This window comes from Gymnogyps californianus, chromosome 4 (genome assembly GCF_018139145.2).
Source record: "Gymnogyps californianus isolate 813 chromosome 4, ASM1813914v2, whole genome shotgun sequence".
NCBI classification, from domain to species: Eukaryota; Metazoa; Chordata; class Aves; order Accipitriformes; family Cathartidae; genus Gymnogyps; species Gymnogyps californianus.
Window position 1 is genome coordinate 14,310,712 of NC_059474.1, and position 24,786 is coordinate 14,335,497.

Consider the following 24,786-nt stretch of genomic DNA (forward strand, 5'->3'; position numbering starts at 1 on the left):
CAGATACTCTTTCCATACTCCTTTACAGACAAAAAGTTAATCCATCCTTCACCTCCAAGACTTATTTTATTGGGTTTGTGTGGCAAGGTTTGGGGGGGGGGGGCGCGCTACAGAGGTGGCTTTTGTGAGAAGCTGCTAGAAGCTTCCCTGATGTCTGATAGAGCCAATGCCAGCCGGCTCCAAGATGGACCCACTGCTGGCCAAGGCCGAGCCCATCAGTGTTGGTGGTAGCGCCTCTGGGATAACGTATTGAAGAAAGGTGAAAAAAAAACCTGGGCAACTGCAGCCGGAGCGAGAAGTGAGAATATGTGAGAGGAACAGCTCTGCAGACACCAAGGTCAGTGAAGAAGGAGGGGGAGGAGGTGCTCCAGGTGCCAGAGCAGAGATTCCCCTGCAGCCCATGGTGAAGACCATGGTGAAGACTATGGTGAGGCAGGCTGTCCCCCTGCAGCCCATGGACGTCCATGGTGGAGCAGATATCCACCTGCAGCCCGTGGAGGACCCCACGCCAGAGCAGGTGGATGCTCCCGAAGGAAGCTGTGACCCCATGGGAAGCCTGCACTGGAGCAGGCTCCTGGCAGGACCTGTGGACCCGTGGAGAGAGAAGCCCACGCTGGAGCAGGTTTGCTGGCAGGACTTGTGACCCCACGGGGGACCCACGCTGGAGCAGTCTGTTCCTGAAGGACTGCACCCTATGGAAGGGACCCATGCTGGAGCAGTTTGTGAAGAACTGCAGCCTGTGGGAAGGACTCGCGTTGGAGAAGTTCGTGGAGGACTGTCTGCCGTGGGAGGGACCCCACGCTGGAGCAGGGGAAAAGTGTGAGGAGTCCTCCCCCTGAGGAGGAAGGAGCGACAGAAACAACGTGTGATCAACTGACCACAACCCCCATTCCCCATCCCCCTGTGCTGCAGGTGGGGAGGAGGTAGAGAATTCGGGAGTGAAGTCAAGCCCAGGAAGAAGGGAGGGGTGGGGGGAAGGTGTTTTTAAGATTTAGTTCTTATTTTGTCATTATCCTACTCTGATTTTGATTGTTAATAAATTAAATTAATTTCCCCAAGTCGAGTCTGGTTTGCCTGTGACAGTAATTGGTGAGTGATCTCTCCCTGTCCTTATCTCGACCCACGAGATATATTCGTTATATTTTCTCTCCCCTGTCCAGCTGAGGAGGGGAGTGATAGAGCGGCTTTGGTGGGCACCTGGCATCCAGCCAGGGTCAACCCACCACACTTATTTCCAGAAAGCCCCATTACCATTCTCACTGTCATTATTTCTGCTTTCATTTTGTCTTGTACTCAGATTATGTCAGCAGTACATAGAGGGAGAGACAGAATTACTCTAAAATAAGCTGAGCCAAAGGGGAGGGGTTTGAGTATCCCCACAAATAATGAACCAGTCTCTAACACTCTCCTGTAATTCCTTCTCTTTGAATGCAGGCTGTCACCACTGTAATCAGACTCCTATTCAACCCAGCCATTTTTGTAATGACCTAATTCTCCAATACATCCTGTATCAGGACGTTCAGTTTGGGTTTTCATTTGTGATTCTTTTTAATCTCATCACATCTTTATACATCAAACCCACTTTCAGAGTTTTCTTTTTCACGTAGCTACCTCATCCATACATCCATCTTCAGGCTTTACAAGTGCCTTGTTTTCTTCAGCAGCCAATGCTTTGCTTTCCTAAAATGTTAACAGAAATAACAGGTTTGCCAAAGCAAAACTTTCTTGTACAAAGTGGACCTTTTAATTGTCAAAGGCAGAATTTAAATAAATCAATTTTTGTCTGGTATTTTTCCTTAAAGGCAAGTAATAACAGCAACTACTTACTCCAGTCCACTGTTACTTATTCAATGGAAGTTTATAACGTGCATCCTAATTAAACCTTTCAGTGAGACCATTTGTCTCAAGAGTCCTGGACATGAGCTTGTCTTCTCTTCCACTGCAGTTGTTTCCAGTATTTGGTTTCCCTAAAAAACCCAAAGGGAACAAGCAAATCCTCCTTCCACCACTTGAACCCCCTCCAGAGTATACATCCTTGCGCTGTTGAGTGGTTTTGTTTTTTAAGTTGTGCAGAGTTTTCTACCATTTGCGACGTAATGCAGAAAGGGGTATAAGGTAAAATCCCATTTCTTAGGCATAGCCCATTACCAGTTTGAAGGAGCAGGGTGGGTATGTATCTAGGCTTGCTCTCTGTAAGATATACTGCAGTCACTTGCTTGAGCCTTCATAGACATCCATAAGACTACCCCTAGAAGGACTCACGGTGAGGCTTGGGGTTGTTTGGGGAGGGGGTGGAGCACACAACTTTCATTATCTGATCATCTTCTGTGTACCACCAAGAATGGGGTCTTATCAAGTCAGAGACTGTTCAGCCAGCTCTCCCTAGCTGCTGCTAAGTATTTTTCAACTGAGCATGCTGAATAGTTGAATTGGGCACTTTTGCCCAGCTTGTCATAAAATGCGACAACTGCCCCGCAGGTGTCTGACCCCAACTTTTGTATTTTGAAGGTTCTGCTGCTTCAAATTTCTCTTAGAAAAAACAGCAACTTCTCTGGCTTGTGCCAATGAGACACAGATGCAACACCTCATGTTTAATTACTTTTGGAGCTATTTTAGGAGATACACTTACAGACCCTCATGCTCCAGAAAGACAGCTGAAAATAGGAGGAGATATTCTGCATGTGTGTGTTTCAACAAAATATGTCAGTGCTTTCCATCACACAAAACAGAAATAGCATTTTAAAGTGGGAGACACAGTTCATACAAAGTGAGCTGACCATTTTGGAGAAGGCTGCCATATTTTGTAGACCTAAATCAGATCCATTTGACAGCAAGAGAGTATTAAAACCAAATTTCTCCTCTGACGCATTTAGGAAAATTTACAATGACTTCATATTTCCCCTCTCTACAGTTCTGCATGGGGAAGCCTACAACTATCTTAAATACCTGTGCTACAGGCTAGAATTAATGATTAAGAACAGTAATATAAATCATATGCTTAAAGAAGTTTTTTTCTAAACACTTCTTACAGTAAGAAACAAGCTTTCTCTAAAAAAATGTATGTAAATATATGTAAACTAGACTGTTTGGTGTGCCTAAACTCCTCTCATCTTTGCCTTTTGAATGAAACAGTGAGCAAATGCATCAGACTACAATTTGCAGAATAATCAAGGCCAACATTAGAGAATCAAGACGTTTCTGGATATTCAGATTTTTTTCTAATAGAAGTAAGAGATCTAGAAGAAAGATTAGATTTTAGTCAATATGCCATTTTCTGTTAAATTTTCTGTTAAAACTACATTCAGCCATCTCTGTATACAACTTATATATAAAGATGTAGTTAGGCTACAGCATAACAGCTCCTACCCTGCTTTTATTACTACTATTACTGCATTAGTTAGGATAAAAACCCTTATTGGATTTGAATAGACTACCCTGTAAATAGCAAAAAATCAGAACTGCAGATCAGCATTCCATAATAGTTTACATTTTTACAGAATACTGCTGTAAATGAAAAGACAGCAGTATAACATGTGAACAAACACTCAGACAATCTAATCATTTAAATGTACATTACATTTTTAAGGCTAGTGACCAGAATGCCAATTGTCAGTTTTAAATATTGGCTTTGACTGATTTGTCTCTCTTTGCTGTCACGGAAACCTACATTAAATTAAAAGCAAAGAAACAATGGAACCTAATTAATGTCCCATGCATCTTCTGTACAGCAGAAGGATCGGGCAGTTATTTGTAACATTATGGCAGCACCCACAACACGCTTTTCAAAAGCATAGTTAAAGGATTGCTGCTCGAAACAAATCGTATTCCTATAAAAATATAAATACATATATAAAGAGAAATAAGTCAGAAGTACAAGATGAATAGAAAAGAGTCCCTCCCTCCTCCCCTCCACCCCCCCAATGACATATTTTGAGGGGTAAATTTAAAGGAGAAAAGGCCATTTTGAACTGCTCTTTCATTTAGTTCCTGCAGCCTGGCTGTTTCTCCGTAAGAGCAAGAACCAACTTGGGTTAGAAGCAAGAGCCTGTCAGGTTGCCTTGAGAGGAGACGTCAGGGTGGGGGCACTGGTAGAAGCAGGAAGCGTCAAGATGGTGGTGAAAGGATGTTAAAGAAATAGTTGAAAAAGAAGGATCTCTCCTCATTAAACACTACTTTGTCACCTGCCTTCTTTCATTCATCTGTGTACTGTGATATCTCTGTACTTTACTTCCAGATCTGATTTTTTCCCCAAAGACTCAGAGTTTGAAGAGGTAGGAACCACCACATCTTACTTTTCTAGACTTGTCCTTAGAAGAAAGCTCTGCAGGCGCAATGGAACGCATGATGCTTTTATGCTCCTGCTGCAGCTTCATGTTAAAAATTCAGTATTAACGGAGAATGTGGAAGAGGGTAGAGGATAGCATGGGTGAAAGTCCTGCAAGCTTAATTGCAACATTTTATTATTTAATCAAGTTCTCCAAGTAAGTAAGACAGGAGATTAAGAGTAATACTTTTTTTTTTTTTCCAGGTTAATCAATGGGTAGTTATAGGATTTTTTCTTTACCACTGATTCTAGACTGTGACAAAAACCCACCATGTCTCGGGGAAGGAGCAGCTTGTTGGACACTATCATTTAATTTCACTGTAACTATACATCCTCCACTTCTGGGAGTTATGAATGAATAAAACAAAGCATATCCCCAAGGTTAAACTGAAACGCTTCACACACGACTGATTAAACAGGGGAAAAAAGTGTTTAAGCAGGGAGCGTATCGATTTCTGCTGATGTACCGTCAAACTGTCTGACCGTGGCAGTGACAGGACCCCGGTGCCAGCTGCCCCGCACTGTCAGCCTGGCTGGGAGCCTCGGTGGTGACTCCTGCCCTTTTCTGTGCACAGGGCTGAAAAACACTGTGCACAGCGCTGCTCCCCAACCTGATTGCCTTTGACAGCTCCATTACTCTGAAGCTACTGACAGCACCCTTAGTTTCTTGTGTCCTATAGCTTATAAACAAGTTGTGCTTGCAAGGATGTAGAAGGTGTTGTTCAGCCAGGGTTCCCTGCTTGAACAGAGGCTGGACAGCAATTTGGAGGGTCCCATTTTTCTCTTGTCACTGGGGAAGAGCACAGACAACTCAGGAGAGCACAAGAACCTTGGTGACATGCTAAGTTTTCAGATGTCTCCTAAGAGAGATAAAAGGAAACAAAAAAAGACTTTCTAGAGTATCAAATGAAACTGTTCATTAGAACAGTTACAGGATAATGAATAGAGGATGTCATTAAAGCAGGCTATACTTGTCAAAGGTTGTGATAACACTAAAGATATTATTTCATCTGAATTGGAGTATCAGCCATTGCCACTAGTTATGCAGTTAATGTGCACGTGGCATCAGTTGTACTAAATAGACAGCAAAAGAAGGAACCACAGGCAACTCAATATTTATTGATGGGGCATCCTGAAGCTGGCATATCAAAACAGTATTAAAAAGGTCATAAGATACTCTTGAATTATTTACAGAAAGAAAAATAAAAAGAAAGAAAAAAAGAAAGAGAGAGACATTAAAAAATACTTAGTTTATCCAGCCACATTTCAGGAAATAAAATAAACCATTTTAAAGAGTTCACCAGACATCAACAGCCTTCATATAATGAAATGGACTGCCAGCCAGACAACTCCAGAGAAGAGTGCGACTGAGAGGAACAGGAGAGGAAACCCAGAAGACTGCATCTGAGCAAGCATTTCTCTGTCTGTCACAAGTGAGTGACAGACCTTGCTGAGCAGAAAAAGGCCTAATATGATTGATTAGGAACAGAGGCAGATACAGTATAGAGTTGCTTAAAGGCTCAAAGGACAATTAAGTACAAGCTCACTGGCAGAGCAGTGTCAACAGAAAAGTTCAATTTCTTCTTCAGCATTGAACTGGGTCAAAGAGTCATAAAAGTAGTATTTTTTCCCCCATCACTCTGAGTGAATCATGTTGTGCTGTTCAGCAGCCCCAAGCTGCTGAGGTGGCTGTTGGTCACAGAGCTTCTCTGGCAAAATGCTCATCATAGAGCTTTTTACTTGGGATGTGGAGGAACAGCTGTTCATTTCTCGATAGCGCAAGTGCGTGAGGTGGCCACCTCAGAGCTATTCCCCAAGACATGCTGCTCTCTGTGACTCTAGATGCTCACAATGTAATTTTCAATGTTTCACTACTTTTTAAAAGCCTGCCTTATCAATCTTCCTATATCTTTATATGGTAATGACTAGTGCCACTTTTTCAGTACAGCTAAATTTCTTGTTTCCACTTCAACGAACGCTTCAAGACCCTATGCTTCATTGGTATCATTCCATAATTTAGTGATCCCAAATATGGACCAGAATCAGACTTTTGTCCTTATTATTTCATAGGAGCCTTGTTAGACACCATATGCCACCAGGCTTTTAGAATAGTGATAGTACAACTGTAGGTAGCTTGGCTAAGTCCATACTTCACTAAAGACTACTTAAATGCAGGCAGCTAGACCATGGCTGAAGACAAATGGAAGACATTGCTATACCAGACTTCCCAGGTCTAGTAAAAGTATGCAGGTGTTCACATGTGAACCCTGGATCATCCAGTAAAGCTGTTTCAAGAAGTGAAAATTGTCCTACCTGTCATTTATATAGAGCTGGTTGTACTGACTGCTTATCCTTCCCTAAGGAATGAAGTACTGTACTGTCAAAACTACAGATGTCATCATTTACTAAGTAAGCGAGGAACAATAATAATAAGGATAGTACTTGAGACCAGCATAACATGGTCTTTTATCCCTCTTGGATGTTAATATCTTAACTTGTAAATTATATCTCTATATTTTTCTAGTGCCTTATGAAGCTTAACTCCTAAAATTCCTTTTAAATGCATATAGCTTAGAATATGCTGTTCCATTTTTATCATGCCATTTGATCATTTATCATTTACCAATTTATTTTCTCTATGAATGAATATTTTGGTTTTGAATATTATCTTCAAATAAAGGATATTTTTCCTCAAGGGAGAATTTCAAGTGTTCTAGTTCAAGGAGAACAAAATATTTTGGTTATTTTTTAAAAATGGTTGCAGAGTTTTCAGCTTCCACAGAAAGAACAGCATGCACAGAGGTCTATAGCTCGCCTCTCCTCTTCTTTGGAGAGACCTGAGAAACAAAACCTGACTTCCTGTTCTGCATTTTTTATTTTCAAATATCTGTAAAGGAAGTTCAGACCTTGAAGAATCTGACTTACGTACCAATATTGGTTACATTTTCTGATGAGGTTAGATCTTGTACCCACTAAAGGTCAAAAATGCCTTCTCCTTTCATCCCACAGTTCACATCCCTCACCAGGCTCATTATCACTTCTGTTTGCAACCTTATTTTCTCTCATCCTTCTCCCAACCCATCTGTTGGTGAGCCTGTGAAAGCTATGATCAAGAAGAACAGTTACTTCTGTTAGTTTTGTTTTGCTTATGCGTTTGCCAACAAGACTCAATCCCACCACCTCGGCTTTTTGCAAGAGAGAATTTACCCTCTGCACTCTGGATAAATTCTAGTTTAGATAGTTAGAGAGAATTTGACAGGCAGAAGTCATTTTCCTCCTGACCACAACTGTTTTGCAGAGGAATTTAAATAGTCATCTTCTTCATAGCCCATGACCTTTCCTCGGTCAGGACGTAGTTTGTAAAACATAAAACATCAGTAGAAAAAGAACCTTAAATTCTCCCTTATGTGGCATGTACTTATGAAACATGAGAGTTAGTCTCTTCTAATGAGAACTTTACACTGCAAAACTGTCATTAATTTACAAACAGGATACCATTAATCATTTTCTAAAGTCTTAGTATCAGCTTCTCACTGCACTTTACAAGTACAATAAATACCATTTTAGTTCAATAAAATGGAATTAAGAGCACACTCATGCTGTAAAAATTTGTAGTTTACTTTTAAAATAATAAAAGCTTTGATAAATTTTAATGAACCAAGGCAAAAGTTCCCCTAAGCAGGCAATATTAAAACAATAATGGATTACAGAACTTCCTGCTTTGGTTCAGTCCCACTATTTGCCATTTTAAGTCCGCTCTATTTGATACAACTGTTGCAATGCAAAATTTAAATTGCCTTACGCTCAGGATTTTTCTTATTATTTATTTATTTACACCTTTTATACCTATATAGTCAGACTTTTGGCTTCTGTTCTGTCTTTTTGGACATTTGGCCAAAAAGTCCCCAACTTTTAATATTAGGCAACATCAAAAATAGACTTGGATTCTAGCAGAAGTAAAAAGGAAAGATCTGACTCGGAGAGTTAACAAATTACCTGAAGCACACAGATATTACTTCAGTGATCACTATTTTGATATTACTTGCTAGTTCCATAGTGATTTTTTGTTTTGTTTTTAGTATTGGTGCCCTGACTTTTACTTCAACCTGTTATAAATAAAAAGGAATTCACCTATGTGTTTTATCTGGTTTGAACTAAAAGTATCATTCCTAAAACCTCAAATATATTCTAAAGTAAACTAGGAATGATTTCCAAGCCATATTACACCACCAATAGTCTCCAAGAATAACTTTAGCATTTTTGGACTAGGTATAGATTTGTAGGATCTGTTCGGTATCAAAGTTTTGCAGTGAAAGTGTTAAGCACTTATTTTTATTCTGTAATGATCACCTACTTTGCATTCACTCTCTGGATGTCTATGGACAATTCTACAAGTGTATCCAAGACAGTTTTGCAATCTAATGGCTGTCCCACAGTTGTTGGGCTTTGTTAATGCAGTGCCGAGCTGCATCTTGTATAGTCTACCTTTAGCAGAGCTTTTAGTATAGGCTAATTGCAGTAATAATTCCACAGCATAGGTAAGAATCGATCCTGCCTGCCTGAAAACAGTAGATTTGCATGATGAACTCATTACTCTGTCACTGATTATGAGAACCACTTTACCTACAGGACCTTGGTTATCAGTCTAATTACACACTCTAGTTATCATGTTTGGCATTCATAACCTTTAAAGCAGAGAATGGAAAAAAAAAAAAAGCAAAAAAAAAAAGCACTGCTTGCCTAAATTGGCAATTGAGGAGTCTGAAGCACTGTCTAAGGACTTTTCTTCTTTCTTTCCCATCTCATTAGGCAGAGAGCACTGAAACCCTGCTCCCTGCAAGCTCTCCTGAGAATACCCCTGCCACAGTGCTGGAGCTCTGCTTCTGTCCAAAAAGGAACAATACTCATCTCTGCCACAAATGTGCAGAGGGTTATTGTGACTATCTACACCACAGACCTGAGACGTGGCCAAGGCGAACCCCAAGCTCATGAGGGTCTGCTTTGGATAGCAGCTATCCCCCTGTGAAGGCAGAACAAGGCAATAAACGTGAATTCATAAGAGGAACTTGACTGAACCTGAACATTCTTAAAACAAAAGGGATTATTTTTCCCAGCAGTTTGATATTTTCAGTGTTTATAATAAAATTCCTTTTGCAGTGAAAGCTTTGTGTAAGAAAAGTTTATTAAGGGTCAGCAAATAAAGTCTCTGTCTCAGTAAGAATGATGCAGAAGACAGGCTCCTAAAAAAGGTCCCAGGATGCAACGAGACACACACGAGATGAATATCTATTGCAGCAGTTTTTAAAGCAAAAAAGATCAAAACTTAAACTATGCCAAAGGCCAATTCCTGCTTTTATGAGGAACGTATTAAAGTTAAGTTAAAAGATATATATTTCAAGGTGACAGCAATTTCTCACAGGAAACAATTAGTCACCAGAACAAAATTCAATATAGGCAGACTCAAGACAGTGTTCCAATACTGGCAATTAGTATCTTAGGATATTAAAATAAGCACAAAATAAATAACTGTTGGACCATGCATTCATCAGTCAGTGAAGATGTTACAGCTAACAATCATTTAGCACAAGCATCCAGAGGTTACCAACTGGCAGTGTTGAGTCCAATGTAATTTCCACAGCCAGAAATAATATCCTGAATATTTACAACTCAAGACAAATCTTTCCTATATTCTCTTCTTCCAATTATCCTACCCTTCCTGCTGCTTCATCACCTTTTCCTGCCCTTTTTCCTCCATCATTATCTCTTCTAAGGCTGTGGAGAACAGACATTTTTTTCAATCTTAGGTATAAAACTTCTATATCTTTACCTATTCCAGATTTACATTAATGCAGTGATGAATTGATCTAGCTATTTGAAGAAAGTACTCACCCTTTGCTCCCTCTACAGCAAAAAGAGTTCAACCATCTAAGCTCTGTGCAAGACACTAAATATATCTTTCTCTCTTGATTTACAATCTCTTCTTGCCATCAGATATCTAGAATGGCCCAGGATTACATGGCCTGGGGTTCATGACCTCAGCTAAATTCACAAAAGAAGTGAGAAACGTATGTTGTATCAACAAACATGCCAGCGGCTGTTCTCCAGCACTGAGACCAAATGGCACAGAAAAGTCTGTGCCTGGACTATTATACTGTCAGCTTCAAAACCAGGGTGATGGCATGCAAGCTGCCTACTGGGAGCAATCTGGCTGTGCCTGGGGCTTCTCTGGGATGGTGCTTATGCCCCAGCCCACAGCTAGGAGTGGATCTAAAAATATTTAGCGGTATGGAAGACTGGGTTCGAGAGTCCAGGAAGAATACCTAGTTTTAAATTACTAGCATAGATACAGCCAAAGAGGGCAACATCATAGTCTTTCTTCCCATAAACCAGGCTTAGAGCAGCTGGATGTAACCAAAGAGAGCTAAGAGTGTTGAGCACCTTCATTACTCTCCAGGAAAACTGAACGTTTGTCAGGATCTGTTGTTTCATGACCTTTTGGAGATCCACCACATACTATTAAGACAGACATCATTACAGCTTGACTTTCCTTTTCAGCAGGATTCCTTACTGCAGAAGAGGCAGTCAGGCTAGTTGCAAACACCCAACCTGTGTCCTAACAGGAAACACCACAAGCCCTCTGCTCCCTTCCAAAAATATCATGTAATTTTTCTGTTAGATCATGGACTATACTCACAGCCTTTAACATGGAGTCTCATGAAGCTCAGAAAGCTGGTTATATTAGATATCAGAAAAGAAATTTTCTGTCCCCTAGAAAATATTTTCACTCTAGATTAGGTCTACTATATCAAGGCAAGTTACACAGCCACAACACCGCAGCCACTAAGCAAACTCCCCTAAGACTGACTTAAACCACCTCCTCTTGGTGCTTGGGGTCTCTCATAGGTAACTGATGCTCCTTGATTGGTTATTTTCAGCTCCACCTAGCAGTAAAACACTTGGCCAGGTGTTCTTGCTTCCCTGAGTTTGTAGGTTTATGCACATTTCTGATGCCAGTCTGAGGAGCAGAGCCGTGTTACGGGGCAGTCCAAGGTAACATTTCTCCCAGCCTATTCTAGAAAGGGCACCTTCACAGGGAAGTGATGATTTCCAGTTACCTGTGTGTACATGTGTGTACATTAAACAACCCATCCAACACTTGAGAGTGAACAAATAATTTCTTCTCTCCAGTATTCTTTTTTCTCTTTTTTACCTCCCCTTTCTTTTGAAGACAGATTGGGGTATGAGGCGAATGCAGAAATGTATGAACATTTTTGCTACAATGTGCGTTCTTCACTTGTTCCAGTTTTCACTGAATTTGAAACTTAGTCTTACTCTAGCTAGTAGCAGTAATGTACTTTTGTAGATCTGTCTTATGAAATACATACAGTTTCCATAGACTGATGAGTAGAAAGAAAAATACATCAAAATATAGAGCCACTCTGAGAATGCAGCCAACACTTCTTTATGGGTTGTTAAATATATCAAACATATTGTTCTGTCTATACTAGGAAAATGACCTATAAGCTGAGCAAAGTAAATCTTCATCCTTCTCCCTCTGCTGCCTTTGAAATTGTTCTGACAATTTAAAAAGGATATAACAGCTTTAAGCAAGGCTGTTAAAAATAAGATCACTTCAATGTTCCAAAAGTTTTGAGGAATAGTCCAAAAGTTTTTTCAGATTTTTCTGTTCCACATCAGCAGAGAAACCGTTTTGGTACATGATTTTTTTCAAAAAACTTCTGTCTTTTGTGGTAAGCTGTATTATTTTCAGAGCAACCAGTGGATCTACTCATGTTTCAAGACATGTAATGACAAGTCTAGCCACACTGGTGCATAGGGAGTAACCTGGCTCTTGGCTCAGTCCTAACGTATGTTGTGAGAAAGATATTTAAAATATGGATCCTTTCAGGAACGTTACTCATCTTGCCCTGGGGACACCCAGACATTTGGGGAAGGATAAACATGGATAAAATGCTGGATCTTAGAGGGCCACGTTGTAGTCTCAAGGGGGGACTGTGTTAGGAGCTGACATTTCTACAGCTCATTCATCTATGCTTGAAATACACGACATACAAAAGGTCTGATAAAAAACAGGACTGCTTTTCATTTTAAGAAGGAATCTCTATTATCAGAAATGCTTCTAACTGTGATAAAACTGGCTACAAGGCTCACATATCTTTAAGCATTTATTCAATTTCATTTCTAAAATGAAGGTTATAAATCAACCCCAAGTCCTTCCTGAAAAATGCTGTTATCCTCCAAACTATTATGAGCATTTACAGAAGAATGATTCTTTTCTGTGTCAGATGTTATGAAAGACAGTTCATACTTCAAATAATATGATTTATAAATTGAGATTGTGAAGTTAAATGTAATAAAGCTCAGAGAAGATGCATGAACCTCAAAAAGCTTTTTAATATAGATCTTTTGGAGTTGAGATGCTACCCTTGTTTTATATTAGCTGTTCTGTATTCTTGTGTATGCTGGGGTTACTGACGGATGCCAGCAGAATTACCCACTACAGAAGGTTTACCTTCTCTTCTTTCCTCTTCTCTTTCTCTCCACGAGAATTTAACTGATGACAGATTGCTTATGCATATCTCATTACTTCTTTGTGCAGTTATCATGCACAACTAAAGGGTTGTCCAGTCTTCATGTTTGTTTCTTGAGTTGCCAGCTTTTCTTTTTGATGATGTAATTCCTCAAAGAAAGATTAATGTGCTTAGTTAGCGTTCCCTTTGGTTCAAGGAATTGTTGGGAGATTTACAACTATATTAATTTTATTTTGAAGTTCAGGATGATTAGCTTTTGAAAATCAGCTGTTCTGGTCAGGGACAGTCCCACAAACTCATGAAAAGGTTGTCATGAGCAGAATTGCCTCCAAATATGCTTTTCAATATGGATTTGGGATTTGACATATTGAATTAAAAGAAATAAGATTTCATTTCAATTCATCCAAAAGTAAAAAAATAAATTTTGATGACACTGAAGTTGTTCTTACAGAAAATGATACTTTGAAAAAAAATGCAAGTATTTTGATAATAGAATTCCCTAATTTTTTCATCATGTATATCCCTTCCAGGCAAAAGAACAACAAATCAGATCTAGGCTACCTACCTAAGCTTAAGTCTTGCTTCATATAACTGGGGATTAGGGGAAGGAGGAATCAAGGGGAAGGGACAATACAATGAAAATAAGCACCTAATTTCCCTTTCAAATCAATGGAGAAATGTAGATTTTTCTGAAGACTTTTGGAGTGCCATCCAGACTGGTCCAGCCAGCTAATTACTTTTCACTGAGATTGCAAGGGGCAAATAAGATAGATACATTTATATGAACAAATCTCTTGGCACTATCATCACGTTTTCTGTAGTAGACAAATAGTCAGTTCATCCGGACAGCAGGAGTCATGGGCTCTAAGCTCCCTTTAGCATGGGCAGCCGGATCCCCCATTCTTCACAGACTACCTGACTGCTTAACTACAAGCCCACGAAGTGTTTTGTGCAAACACACTTTACTACAATTCCTCCTCCAAAGTCTGTTTTCAGTTTTTATCTAATGACAGTCTAATGTAAAAGGCACAAATAAACCATTTTGGGAAAGCTGTTCACCACTACTCGTCTTAGTCCGAGTCCTGCCTATAACTGAATTTCTGACTTTCTCTAGGAGGGTTAGTGGTTTTTTAGTTAAGTGAACAGAGTGTCAGTGCCTGTCTACTGATGTGGGGGCTGCAGCAGAGCTCTCGATGGCAGATTGGTACTTACCTTCTCAGAATAATTACTTCTGAATATCCTTGGGAAATCAAAGTTGGATACCCTGGCTAAGTAGGGAGATGCCAATTAAATTTAGTAGGCTGATGGAATTCCTGAGTTTTAGTCACCAAAATCTTACCTTAGGCAGGATTTCTGAAAACTGATATGCACCCTTAGAGAGTGTGATAGAGCCTAGAAAGACAGACTAGTCCAAAACAGCTTGGTCAAAAGAAACTCAACATTTACGTGAGCTGCAGCTGTGTTATTGCCCATACACCATGACATAACTATTCCTTGTTAAATTAATATTCCAGTTTGTGAAACAAGATAGAGTTAGTAGCTCCTGTTACAGCCCATTTGTACATTTACAATGCAATTAACAAAATGAACAGGAAAAAATCTAACTCCGAAAAATGAAACGCAAATCTAGCTGCAATTACTATAGAAGAAATGCAGCTTCAACTGTTTCCTTCCGTTAGTATGCCAGGAATTGACTCATAAGAGGAAATCTCATGGATTCCTGCTAGTCATCTAATGCAAGTTATAGCTACAATGTAAATGTATTTGATGCAAATTATTATTGCATATAAACTGCAAGCAAAAATACATTAAACAGGTTGCTAATTCACCAACAATCAATGACAATGCTGTTATTTTAAGAGATTATTGCTGGGAACACATAAAATGTATTTAAGGAATATTCCTTTTGTACTTGCAGTGTTCCTTTTTTCATGGTAGTAAATAAACCAATAAAACGTAGTTTCAATTATTAAATTAATAAAATATAATTAATATGTTTAAGAGCTTTGTATAGCTTAGCATTAATAAAACAGATGTGACCTTTATTCACGGGTCACTTGTGATTTTTGTGTTTTGCCCTTGTTGTAGTTCAATGACAGAAGTCATTATTTGAAGACAATGTGTAGAACATCTTGAAATTCAGGCAAAAGTTGAGATAAAGCATTCAGAGGTCTGGAACACACTACTGCAGTGTGCAAGTGTAGACACTCCAGAAATATATCAGAAGCTATTTAAAATTAATTTAGGATTGTGCAAGGCTAATTATAGAAACATATTATGGGCCTGGTACAAAGAATGAGTTATTTGGGGTAGGTTGCATTAATTTTGGGGAGGTTTGGGTTCAAGACTTTCCTTTGCTGTGCTAGCCCAAGGTGAAATACAGGTTCTCCAGTAGTTCAGTAGCTCATTCTGGATGAGCTTTGAATCACTAGACATTTGAATGTGTAATGTTTGAGGTGAACACTTCAGGGGAAAATACTAAGTGTCAATGAAATTATTTTTGGAAAATTTTCTACAGTTCTAGTTGTGTATGTCCGAGTCCCTGAATCTCAGTAGAGTCTCATATATCTGGGGTTTGACTACACAGTTGCCCACCTTCAACAGGAAGGATGGAGGTCACCAGGGTAGTATCTCCTATTCTCATTTAGCCACTCTGGTTATCGTAGTAGATGAAACATGCTGGGGAGCATTTCCAAGCACTCAGGCCAGTTGGCAGGGAGCAGCTTGTGTCTCTGCTAGGAAGTCCTTGCTGCTGAAGGGTGCTGGCCACACCACATTGATCCGTGGGACATTGTGACTCTGGAACTATCCCAGGACCTGTTTGGGAAGGGGCTGGCTCACATGGGACTGGCACCTGCCAAGGGCCAGTCCAGCTGCATCAGGCAGCACCTGGGAATGTTCCTGGATGCTGTTTCACCTGCTAGCTTAGCTGTACCTTCACACGTTCATGTTTTGGTCCTAAGGAGAACCAAAGTATGGTGTCTACATGGGCATTTCAGCAGCAAAGCACTGAGATATTAAGGCAGCAGGGGCTGAATGGTTGCACAAGCAAATTGCCTATCTTCGCAGGACTATCCCTGAATGTAGGCACTGATTTTAGATCTGGATGTAAGTCTTCAGGCTATTCCATGTTCTTCTGTCTCATAGCATAGACCTGAAAACTAGCCTTGGTGACAGGGAGACAGGACTGTTGGCTGCTGAGCTGGGTCACAAGCTTTAATGCAAGTGATAAATTTTGTGCCCCATCCATGGGAGGTGACCTGTCATTTATTACGTGATCTGATGGGTGGGCAGGCCCCCTCTGTGCCTTTCCGTTGAAGAAAAATCTTTTCATTCTACCTAATAAGCATCCTAGGTAGACTGGTCAACTATAACCATTGCTGGAGACATTGAATATAGAACATTATTAGTGTCCTGGAGCATCTTGAATAGTGTCCTTTTTGCCTGAAATGTTTTGTTAATTCTAGAGTACTAAATTTCTCTTTCATTTTCTACATTTCTCATATACCCATACAGTATAACATTTGAGTCTTGAGATCTTGTGACAGTATCTCAGAAGCACAAGAACAATAAATTAATTATTTACAATAAAAATCATCATCACAGCCAACACATTTTAAGATATTGCTTATTTCAGGTTTAATCTTTGGCATGAAAAAAGAAAACGAGAAAAAATATTTATTAGCTGATTATAATTCAGTAGTTGGAATCTAGCATACTTTTTGTTTCACAATAAATATTTGATCTTTAGTCCTTCAGCACTGTTATGTTTACTGAAGTATCTTGTAGATCATGTTAACTTACGACTGTTTCTGCACAGTGTCTAGTTACACAGCGGAAATCTTTCCGACTTCTTGATAAAGAACAAAAGCTTGTGTGAATTCAAAAGAGATTAGACAAATGCAGGAAAGAAAAATCCACAGGCTCTTAAGCACAGAGATACCACATCTTTGGTGAAGAAATCTCCAGAGTACAGGTTGCTGGAACCTTGGAAAATATACTGGGAAAGTTTTGTATTAGTCACAGTGTTTATATATTTTTCTTTAAGCCTCCAACGGGATATTAGGTTAGCTCAATTATGATCATTCATGTCAAGTGGAGAGCACTTCAGACATATATATATATGGTTAGGTCCTTTTTGAATGAATTTTGGGATCAAATGCTTTGCTCATATAAGTAAGTGCAATTATACTAAAGCTGTGCTCACTCAAGCCAGAGCATTATTTGGCTTTTAATTCATGAAAGGTGCTAAGCTGGCAACAAGAAATTTTTCACCTGTACAGGTCAAGAGTGAGCTAAAGGATGGGCAAAAGACTGTAGGTTAGACATTGACCTCCAGTAAGACAGCTAAAATTCACAAAACAGAAGGTCTGTTTGCACTGTGACCATCCGCAGCCAATCAAGTTTTCACAAACTGAACAATTTTCATATCATAATGGTTTATGTCCCCTTTTTTTTGAATGGTCATTTTTAGATAAGGGAGGAAAAGTCTGCATTACTACTATCACTACATAAAAGCCACCAAATATTTTAAGTTGGTGGTGAAGTTGAATCTAGTCATTACTTGACCAACATTTTCTCACACTCATATTTGACCAAGGCATTCAGTGGTTAGCACAGGGAAGATAAGAGAAATTCCAGGTGATAAAAAGATGTTTTTCTGTTGTTCCATGTCATTTTTTAAGACTAATTGAGTTTTGAATTTTCTCTGAATCAACTAAAAAAAAAATTAATTGAATGGTTGGGTTCGGTATTCCACAGCCTTATAACAGATGTTTAGTCCAGGTATTGTCAAAAAAAAAAAGATGAAACTGGACAGAGCAACACATTTCCGCACACTGCTGTAACAATCTGGAGAGAAACCAAACCAGAAATGAAAAGGTGAATGTGATGTTTAAATATTCCAATGCAAAAGGGCACCTTTAAAATATTCATGAAAAATAAAACCCTCTGCAAAACCTAAATACCTTAAAAAAAGAGGTCACCAAAAATTTTTCGTACTTTTCAGCTTTCCAGCCTTCCATAGCCTGAACTGATTCAGCAATAAGGAGAAAACAAGAGATCCTTGATAGAATTTTAAAGGTTTGCTTACCATAGATTGACTAGGAAGGGATGCTCCAGGCCTTGCATTATCTGTAGCTCCCGAAAAACATTTCGAACTTCATCTCTCTCAATGCACTTCTGTTTATTCATATATTTCATGGCATACATTTTTTTGGTGTCTCTTTTCTGTACAATGCACACCTAATAGACAGCAAAGTAAAAGAAAAAGTTTGACACCTACAGAAAGGAAACTCAGTTGTGCCTTTGAAAAAAAGGAGCCTTTTATGATATTTCAATAATCCAGATCTGGATACTACAACCTAGGAACACCTTCAGAAAGTCCACATCACAACTATGCAGGATTCTTTGTAATAGACTGTAATTAATAAATTAACAAAAGAACACCCCCCTCCTGCATAAGAAGAAATAAGGACCCAGAAAAGTGGCATAACTTTCAGACGCTACACGGTAAAGCTGGGAGGAATACACTCCAATTGCTCGAATCACAGGCTATTTCATTAGTCACAGAAATTACTGCCTCCTGCCTAGGAAAATGCAAAATCATTGTGCTCATTCCCGCAAGTCAATACACACATCTTGGTTACTGCGTCATAAACATAGCCTATGTTCACAAGGCTCAATATTTCATCTAAATATCAGAATTATGCTCCCTTAATTATTGTTGAAAATAAAAAGAATTTTCATATAGAGATTCATCATAGTATTTTTGAAGTCACAAGAGACCATTACAATGATTTAGTCTCTGGCAGTAAATTTCTTTGCTTTAACTTTGTTTTCTTTTTTTGACACAAGTCAAATAATTTTGTAAATGCAGGAAGAAAATCTTAGTCAAGAGAAATCCCATGTAAGGCCTCGATTGTTTTTTGTCATGGTAGTTTACCTTGTGAATGAAGCTGGAGAGTGTCACCAGCACCACATCCAAGAACCATCATTTTAAATATGATTTCTGGCAACACAGAGATATAAGATTGTTCTGTGTCTCATCCCCAAAGCTGGTGTAAATCTTGTTCCATAACAGCCCTACATGCACACATAGAGCAAAACTATATCCTCAACAGACTTTTGTTCTGTAGGGTTTTTCCTGTTAATTGATCAGGACTTTTTTAAGTGACACTCCTAGTGTGTCTTCACAGCCAACAGAATATTAGTTGAAAATATTATTTCGGTGCAACATTTATATTACTGATACAGCCATAGGCTCCAATCAGAATTTTTCATCATCAGGACATATACAGACTATGTACTGGAAGCATCTGGTTTAGATATCACAACTTTGTAGTATCTAAATTCAAGGGTATTCTAGATTCAATTGGTGTGGTCACTATTATTTTATATGTATATTTATGTGCATACACACATGCACACATACACACTCCCATATTATCCACACATAAAATTATAGTATACACACATAGTATACACACATAAAATTAGTGCTGAGAGATCAGATTACAACATGGTGCCCACCAAAAATAAATCTTTTGGGTTTGAGTTGTATTTTAAGGAACTTGCGTGCTCAAAATTCAGAAATTATCTGGAGAAACTAAGACAACTTTCCACAGCTGAAACCTCTGATTTTAACAAGGTGTCATCTGGATTCAGGACCTGGTGATGAACCACTAGCGCCAGGGTGAGGACCCTAGAGAGACCTACTGTGTTGTCACTTATTTCTTAAACACAGAGGAAAGGCTCCAGGAGCGTACCATCAGCATATTTTACTTCCCCTGCCTTTTTCCAGTCCCTCCAAGAGGAACTGGGCCAGTGAAACCAAACCACATTTATTTCTCTGCAACTCTATTTCCATGAAGTGTGTCCTTGAGCTCAAATCTACTCCAAAGAGAGGAGTTAATAGAGTACTTTTAACCTATAATGACAAGCTGTGATTAAGCAGAGTTTCTAATTACCTTTCCTAATATCAGGAGATGTTCTGCTAAGTAAAACATGGATGGTAATGTTTTATCTTGAGCCCATCAGTGTTGCACAATGGTGAGTACCGAAGTTTTGTTTCATTTTCCTCCTTGGGCTGTTATGGAGAGTCTGAATGTTGGTGAGACCCTTAAGATAACTAAAGGTTCACGCTTATATGGCAAGAACCCAGGCTGTGGAACAATGGGGAGTTGGGGTTGGCCTTTTGGGGGAAGAAGAGGTAGCAGGTGGGGTTGAACTGAAATGGATGGATCGAAATTAATTGTTCAAGCTTCCACAGGTTCTTCAAAGGTATAAGCAGAATTTGCAGGGGCAATTCCTGACATCCTGTCTGAGATTACATGGACACTCCAATTTAGTGAATCACATTATAAAGTACAACGTTTATGGATTTTGGCTCAGAACCTGTCCAGAAGTTCATTCACTTACATGAATTTGCAGCATGATTTTCATATGAAACTTGGCCAAGACTGAGGTGTTTGCAGAAGCCTCCTATTCCATTACATAAAAAAGCCTCCCTATTGAACCATTAACTAGTGAGACTGCTGAGAGAACGGAGTTCCACTCAGTTGAGAGTTAAAAGTTTGACCAATATGGCAAACTAGGTTCTTATACAGCACCTAAATATGTAATGTAAACAGGTTTTGAAACACTACTGTGACTCCAGAAGGCACTCAGTTCTCTTACCTGCCAGTAAAGACAAGGGTATTCAGCACAGTTGAAACAGACCTTCTGTTGTTAGTAGAAGCTTGCCTACCATATGGCTTTAAAGCAGAATGGTAGTAAACATTTTCTAGTAATGTGTACCTACACACACCTTTTAACACGGTTTCAAAATCAATGGTATTTTAGTGAATATATGAAAGCTACTTCCTACTAAAAATCAGGAAACACAAACTGCATCCACGCTGATGTTATTGTGCAAAACGCCTGACATTGCTATGACAGCGCTGAATCGTAGTGGAGATCCTCCCTGGCATTTCTACCTGCTGGCTATCAGCTCTTCTTCTGAGCAATGGGCTGAAACTTTTCCACTGCTGCAGGAAAGAAAGAAAAAGCCCTCGAGCTCTCCTCACATGTGCAGTCTTAATGGGAAATGTTGTTTAAATTGTTTTTTTTTGTTTATGGTTTAAATGCTTTCTGAAGTAGTCATTTTAAAATAGGGACAAACAGGTGCTCTGGCACCTCAGCAAACAAATTCTGTGATGACTCATTATTGTGGAAGTCTGCGCAGAACTGCCTTATTTAAACATATCAGTATGGAAGCCTGTCACGCTCACATTACTAAAATATTCTTTTTCAATTTTGCTGTGAATATCATTTACCAAAGCCCAGACAGTGCCCTGCTCAAACTGGTATCACTGCTTCAGCAGTCTCTACAGGTGATGCTTCAAACCAAATATAAGTGTCATGAACTCAACAACTATCCAGCTTCATCGTCAGCAGGGAGAGACAGACACATCCATCTCCACCTAAGGTACGGGTCTAAATACGTCCAGAGGACCATCTCTAGAGGGATGGCTTCTTTTCTAAAGTCCCCCTAAAGAGACTGTAGATGACTAGCTTGGATGTAGGCATCTGTGTTGTACATGTTTAAAGGTAGGCAATATGAATCCCCATTAATTTTCTTTGGAGTTACATGGTGCTTATTTTTAAAAGTCTCTTGTGAAAATATTGCCTTTCTAAAGAGGGTTTTTCTACATGTCTTAGGTGTATCACAGGGTTGTATCTTTTTTATATCCAGGAGAAGGTAACAGTGAATTGCCTTCAAAACTATCATGTTAAAAGAAATTTGACCAGGGTATGACTTGGAGCCACTTTCCCTCAGAGCCAGGGGAAGAAAACCAATAGATTATGACTTCAGGGCTAAACTTCATTTTTCAGGAGCAACGTATGCTATGGTCCACTTTTAAGCCACCTTCTTGGATTTCCTCTGATTTCACGTGCAAAAAATAGAGCACCTACAGTTCAAGTTTGATCTGCAGATTAAGAGGTCACACAGCCACTGAGACAGCTATGGGTGACAAAGTACCCTATGGGCTATTGCAGAGCTAAGTGAAGCAAGAGAGTTATGCTGAGTAAAACTGGGGCAGAATTTCCTAATGGTTTGGTGCAGAAAGCTGCATAATGCTGCGTTGGCTGAGCAGCCATAGGTAGCTTCACAGAAACTCTTCCCAGAGCAAAAGATGGGGATGGCTGAAAAATTTGGCTTGCTGAAAAACACAGATTTCTCCTGTTTCCCACTAACTTCAAAAGACTTCTAGCTGCCATGTGCTTGGTCTGGAAAGAACAGTAGGGAGCAGGTGCACTTAGTCTCAATAAAGCCGTTTCAGTCTCAGTTTGGTACATGAGTACTTAAGACTTCTTAGACTACCACATGATATGGTTTCATGACAGGTCATAGAAAAGCAGAGATGCAACACCACAGTCAGAGAAAGCTCCTCTGTGCAAGGTCACTGTTAGGTGGAGAGCTGGCAGCTGGAGTGCACACTTCATCTCTGCTCCTGTATCATAATATTATGCATCGTATGTGAGGTCAGTAGATCAGATGGGGCAGCTATAGCTGCCATGATTAATCACAGCCCAGCAGAGGGGCTGTGGCACTGCATGGACAGAAGACACTCACCTAGACATACGGGACTACAGGACAGAAATCAGCTATGTGTTTCACACTCAGTGTGGGAATTGACAAATCTGCTATGAAGCGTGTGCCTGAAATACTACTACCTTGTCTGTTCTTACCCACATACTCTGAAAAATTAATGCTCATAGTCTCAGCCTACAAGCAGAGTTGGAGAGATTTACACAAAGAGGTTGGAGAATCGATGTCATAAGTTTGGCTTCACTGCCAGGGAATTTCCTTGAAATAGGGGGATTCATTCCCAGATTCCCCTGAGCAAACCACAACAGCTGGAGCAGGGACCAAGCATCTGCTTAGTATCCTGTCATATTAACTGAAGCTAAAAAAATAGGTGATTATACTGTCAAACAGTATTCATATTCTGCAGTTGTGCATTATGTTGCTTTTAGGACAACAGCATATTTTTTCTGAAATACTTTGCATATTATTTAGTAAAGTACCCTCCATCAGTGCAGATGTGATTCTGGGCTCCCATCTGTTTTACACCAGTGTAATCTCAATTACTTCAGCAGAGGAAGTCACTGTTTTGTACAACCAAATTAATCAGAACTAAGTCCTGTGTCTCAGCGTCTTAGACAAATAGGAGAAGGAGTTTGTACATTGAAATCATAATTTGAATTTAATTTAAGGAGGTCAGATTGTTCAATATACCTGCTCCCATGAACAGAGAACTTGAAGAAAATTGGTACTATAATATCACTGAAAACTAGTTGTTGCACCTGAATGCAAATTATTTTGCGGCAGTAAGCCTGCAATTATATGGTTACTGTTGCAGTAAAGAACAATGATAATTCTTGTATTTCACTGCTAGCCAGTTTTGTACTTATTGGATGATATTCAAATATATAATTTTTTGCAATATTTTGTTTGATAGGAATGGTGGCTCTACATATAACAACATGGAAAAAATTAGCCAGATTACATGAGACAGCACTTTTAAGGTATCACGTGTCATAAAGAAATAGCTACTTAGACCAGTGTTCAGCATTTTTGGTTTGAGTATTTTAAATTGTCTGCTGCTGAATTGACTTAGAAGGCAAATACTTAATATATGAATAAAACCTGTTTGGACAAAATTTCTGACCTGGCCCACTTCAAATGTATTTGGAAATACTAATAGCTGGAACATGCCAAGCATAACTAGCTTAAAGGTCTTCCAAAAAAAGAAAAAAAATTAAATGTTTCCTGTTACGTATGAGGACACCAAAGCATAAGCAAAGAGCTACCTTCATCTACCTAGAAAAGCAAGGTCACTGAAGCCAGCAAGGCTACTTTTAGAGTAGTGTCACATACCTTGCTTGGGTACCACTGTCACCCTTGCAGCAGCTCACGGGTCTGTACCAGTATCTGTATGTACAGATACATACACTGGGTATGTATACATGTGTCCAGGAGTGGGAGCAAGTATTCAGTGAGGGGTCACACACCATTCTGCCATAGCTTGCATGTCAGTTGGCTTGAGCAAAAGAACGACTGACTTACACAGAAGCTGTAGCTGTGATGGTCCTATGCAGGCTCAGAGCTCACCTTCTTCATCTGTCCCTTACCAGGGTGCAAGCTGAGCTCTCAAAGGACACCTTTGAAGTGAGCCTGGTTGTTTCCGGAAACAAAAGCATGCTCCTTTTTCCCCTGTCTCCACATTCATTTCCTACCCTCCTCACAAGTGCTGTGATGTATCTTCACTTTTTCTGGGGAAGATGCTACAGTGCGTACAAGACTGCACCTGCTCTTAACATGTCCCTGAGAAACAGCGTGTACTGAGGCAGCAGCTTAAAACAGGTGGCCACTTCTCAGAAAAGACAACCTCTTGAGATACAAAGCATTTGATACCAAATGGCCTAGGAATTCCTGTAACAGCAAATGTTGCTACTGTGAATTGAACATGCCAAAGGACAAGGCAGGGAGCTGCTTTCTGAAGCCAGCTGGGAGGGACAGAGCATAGCTGCTGAAGCAGTTGGCCCTGATGGAGGAGGTGAGGTGCTGAGGATCACCTTGAGCTCTGTGCACAAGAGCAAGCTGAGCTGCGTGGAGTCTCTGCCATATCAGATACCTCCTGCAGCAATATCCTGCAGAGGCCTAAGGTTGCTGTAGCAACCACAGTAATTTAAGAAATATTGAGAGAGAGAGCGTGAGAGCGGTTGTACCAACAGCAACAAAATAAAAAAGTAGAGTATGTCTTAAAACATCCTACTGCTCTCAGAAAACAGAAAAGGCCACAGAGCAGCCATAAAGGAAGAAGGCAGTTTAAGGAAGGTATGACACCGCACACAGTGTTATAT

The 24,786-nt window shown here is 39.7% G+C and overlaps 1 protein-coding gene across 2 annotated transcripts in view; it reads right to left on the reverse strand.

Annotated features, from left to right (window-relative positions):
* STK32B (serine/threonine kinase 32B) overlaps positions 1-24,786 on the reverse strand; it is a 182,242-nt gene that overhangs the window by 125,268 nt on the left and 32,188 nt on the right. For both annotated transcript variants that reach the window (XM_050896172.1, XM_050896173.1), the window contains one exon: positions 17,969-18,120. In XM_050896172.1, the coding sequence (XP_050752129.1) occupies positions 17,969-18,120 (152 nt within the window). The remainder of the gene's footprint in view (positions 1-17,968; positions 18,121-24,786) is intronic.